The 3,774-nt window shown below is 46.2% G+C and overlaps 1 protein-coding gene across 4 annotated transcripts in view; it reads left to right on the top strand.

Annotated features, from left to right (window-relative positions):
- The window catches only part of si:ch211-196i2.1 (collagen alpha-1(I) chain), an 81,043-nt gene that overhangs the window by 28,493 nt on the left and 48,776 nt on the right, over positions 1–3,774 (top strand). The window contains exon 1 of one of the 4 annotated variants that reach the window (XM_025007894.2): positions 1,429–1,986. The exons of the other annotated variants lie outside the window; for them this stretch is intronic. Within the exon in view, the coding sequence (XP_024863662.1) occupies positions 1,903–1,986 (84 nt within the window). The 5' untranslated portion in view covers positions 1,429–1,902. Of the gene's footprint in view, positions 1–1,428; positions 1,987–3,774 lie in introns of those variants that run through there. 4 annotated transcript variants of the gene reach the window in all.

The following is a 3,774-nucleotide window of genomic DNA, read 5'->3' as shown; positions in this document are numbered from 1 at the left end:
CTGGTAAAGAGTGTCTGCTAAACTTTTCTCCTTCTTGCATTTAGCAGCAACTCGAGCACATTGCTGCCCCCTATATGTCAGGAGGACAAATAACACCTTTTCTGTTCAAATTGCCAACCAGCCACAGTGGCGTGCGTGTTGATCAAATTGCTAATTTCTACCCCTGGATGAGCGCTTCGTCAGCAGAAAAACCTCGAATCTGCAGGTCCAAACTGTTAAAGTTCAGACTGATCCGACTTCTGGAAGCTATTACGCATCCAAACGGGCCTGGAAGTTGTTTAAAATTAAAAAGGGGAACGCTGATTTTTCCCCTGAATCGACCTCCCTCTGCTGTTGTTTATCCCCTCATGCTTGACAACCTGTCCTCTATTTGCTCCCAGACACGGCGAGGAGTAACGACGGGATGATTTTCACCCTCCGCGTCGACGGGGACGGCATAAATCAAGCAAACCTCGGCGAATTTCCCCTCAGCTGCGGTCGTTTCACCGAAACGCTCAGCGCTGCGGCTTCACGCCTCCTAAATCCCTCTCGGGGATTCATTTCATTTCTTCCAGCGTTCGGGCTCTGTTCTGCTAAAATCCACCCGTTTGTGTGAAAAACCCGGCCTCGCCTCTGATTCTCCTCCGAGCAAGCAGATGCGGTTCTGGCGAACGCTGCCAGGGCCTTACTGCGATCAGATGTTCCCTCTCCGCTGGTAAACAATCTGGACCCTTCGGGATTCAAAGCGTCGGACGCCGAGCTTTAAAGAGTAGATCAAATGTTTCGAGCGATTAAGACTTTCTTTAAAACCTAAAATGGATCCAAGTTGACTAAAAGCTGCAGCTGCAGTTCGACGTTTCCATCCACTTTTAATGATTTATTTAAGGTCAGAATTATACATACAAGCTCGCATTTTTACTTAAATTCGCAAAATCTCTTCGTAAGTGGTGCTGAAGACTCTAGAAAAGACTTTAACTTGACTCCATCGGGGTCCGTTGACTTCTCATTGGTGAGCATGATTGACTGCTGCTGGTAGTTTGTCTTCGATCTGTTTGACAGCACCGAGGACAACAGGAAGGTCCAAGAAGCTCAGCGGAGATACGAATTTTTAGAGAACGTCAGATTCTAAGATTTCCAAGGTCCGTTTATTTTTTGTTTGTTTGTTTTTTTTTTTTACTCATTTATTCCCGTTCAGGGTTACGAGTCATTGGGTGAAAGGCTGTGGACAGGTTGCATGTCCATCATAAAAGACTGGGACAACTCGCTGTCCCAGCAGTTCAGTTGGACACGAGTACAAGCTCTTCAGATGTGGCAGAAGACCCGGAGTGTCCCCAGGGACCACCGAGGCTCGAAGCAAACTGGAAAAAACGCTGGATTACCCGTGTCCCTGTCCGTGTTTTTTTTTTTTTTTTTTTTTACACCAACGTGGACTGAGAGGACCAAGAAAGAAGCTCCGCCTCCAAGCTGGACTGAAACCCGCAGCTTCTCCGCTTGGACGGACACAAATGTCTCCCGGAGGACGGGTTTGAGACGGAGATCGAGCTGAGAACAGTCAGGCACGGTGGTGGTAGCATCATGCTGTGGTAGTAAAGTCAGAATGACGAAGACTGAGGACTACAGTAGAAACTTGGACACATTTGGGTGTTCCAACTGATATGTTTTATATATTTCTGTAGGATTTTAGGTCATTTATGGGTTTTTTTTTTTTGGATATTTACTTTAGATTCCAGCAGTTTCCGTCAGCTTCCCTGACATCTTCCTGTCTTTGTGCTCGGAGCCTGATCCGTGAGGTTGGTGGGTGTGGACGCAGCAGGTGGGTGGGTGGTTCTGCTGACAGCCGGATCAGCCTCCTGAGCAGAGGTCGGCTCGTTTGACTCGTTTCACTCGAGCGACCTGATCAGACCTGCGGAGCCTCCCGCAGCCATGCGCCGCCGCGCCGGACGCTGCTTTCTGCTGGGATGCCTGTTTCTGCTGCACGTGCGCGGCGAGACGCCGGCGAGAGGACAGGTAGAGCTTTATTTTATCTGTCCTGATGCACAGTATGAAGCACGGGACTTGGATTTTCCCCTCCGAGGTGTTTTTATCGAGTTCTGTTTGTTTAATTTTGACTTTAAGGCTGAAAGGAAGAAAAGCTGCTTCTCATGTGATTCTACAGAATTGCAAAAGTTAAACCGATGACCTGATTTGTTTGCATTTTTATCTTTAAAGTAAGAGTAAGAGGCAATTGAAACAAAGACCACATGAGCTTAATCAGAGGACCAATAAATCAGTTGATTGATGAAGAAAATCTGCTTTTTTAACCCTTTATTGATGATGATTTAACCAAGAGAAGGGGCTTTTTTTTTTTAAACTGACTTCTTCGTTTTTATTGTTTGCCTTTTAGAAGTTTGCAGTAATGTTTTGTGTGCCTGTTAGCAAAATATCTCATGAACCACCAGGAAATTTCCATTGGATGAAGGCCTACAGCTGATTAACCTTTGGAGCCAACCCTTTTCAAGATGGACCCTGCAGCCTTTCCGTCAGGTTTGCAGATATTTGGCTGAAATTTGACGTAGCAGCAGAGAGTCGTAATTTAATTGGATTCTGTGGTCATTTGCAAGCATTAACAGCACCAGCAGCAGCTAGCTGTAGCACTTCCGTTGCAGCCTGGTCCACTTCTGGCAGGAATATTGTGTTTTTCGCCAAATCCGTGAAAAAGTTGAACTGGAGCTGTTTTAATCCGAGCATACTTCGAGTGCTAACGCTATTTTTTTAAATATATTTTTGATAAAATTCTGCGATTTCTCAACATGCACGATGATGATATTTCAGCATCTGAGCGTCTCCTTCAGGACCTGTGATCTTATTCCACATCCAGGACCACCGCCGTCGCTTTAATCCCAAACCAACAGCGGCGTGCTTATCGCGGGCGTTCCCGCCAGGATTAAAATCCCCGACCGTCACGGGTTCGCGTCAGCTCCGACCTGCAGAGCGTGAACTCCGCCGAGTCGCACGCAGAACACCGCAGACGAACTGGAATACGTCCCGACATGCAGGCTGTCAGCGATGAATTTACCTCGCGGTCTTCTGTTTCGTCTTCACCGCCTCACACAGGAGGAGCGGTTAAAGCCAGAAACGCACAGATGTCTCCTGGTTGTAGATTATCCCATAAATCGGTCCTTAAATGCGTCAGGGTCACAAAAAAGGCTTCAGCGTTTTTAAAAACGGTTGCACATTTACTCCTCGCTGAATTTTATTTAGAAGTGTTTTAATCCAGATTGGAAGAAAGACATTCCTTCAGCTGTTTTAAAAATTTCAAATCCCAAACCTCAATCAGTCAGTGACCCGGTTCCAAACGAAGAAATCATTTTTTAACTTGTTTTTAGTTTTAAATGTCCCTCCAGGATGATTAAAGTTTTTCGATCAGTACGTGCAGTGGCGGAACTAGAGTTTTATTGCTGGGGGGCGGGGCAAAGGGGGGCCAAGGCTATCTCTAAGGGGTCCACTGACTATGACAATACAGTAAGAGTACTTTCATTCACATACTATTCAGACCCTCCAGGATTTCTTGATGTTGCGATCGCAACTATTAACGCAAAATCAAGCAAACCCCGCGAAATCGCAACTTTTTGCAACTTTAACCCAATATTTATTGTTTCTGAAGTGATTCGCCGCCGTTTCTGCGGTCTAGTCTCTTCTTTGTGGGTTTGTGTAGCGTGGAATACAAAATAACCCCAAATAACTCAGGAAGAAGACACGTGACGTCACTTCCTGTTAACATCAGAATGCCGGGAGCGTGCAGGAGCAGCGACCGAA

Source organism: Kryptolebias marmoratus, linkage group LG14 (assembly GCF_001649575.2).
Source record: "Kryptolebias marmoratus isolate JLee-2015 linkage group LG14, ASM164957v2, whole genome shotgun sequence".
Lineage (NCBI taxonomy): Eukaryota > Metazoa > Chordata > Actinopteri > Cyprinodontiformes > Rivulidae > Kryptolebias > Kryptolebias marmoratus.
The sequence above is the reverse complement of the archived record's forward strand: the minus strand, read 5'-3'. Positions and strand labels throughout refer to the sequence as shown.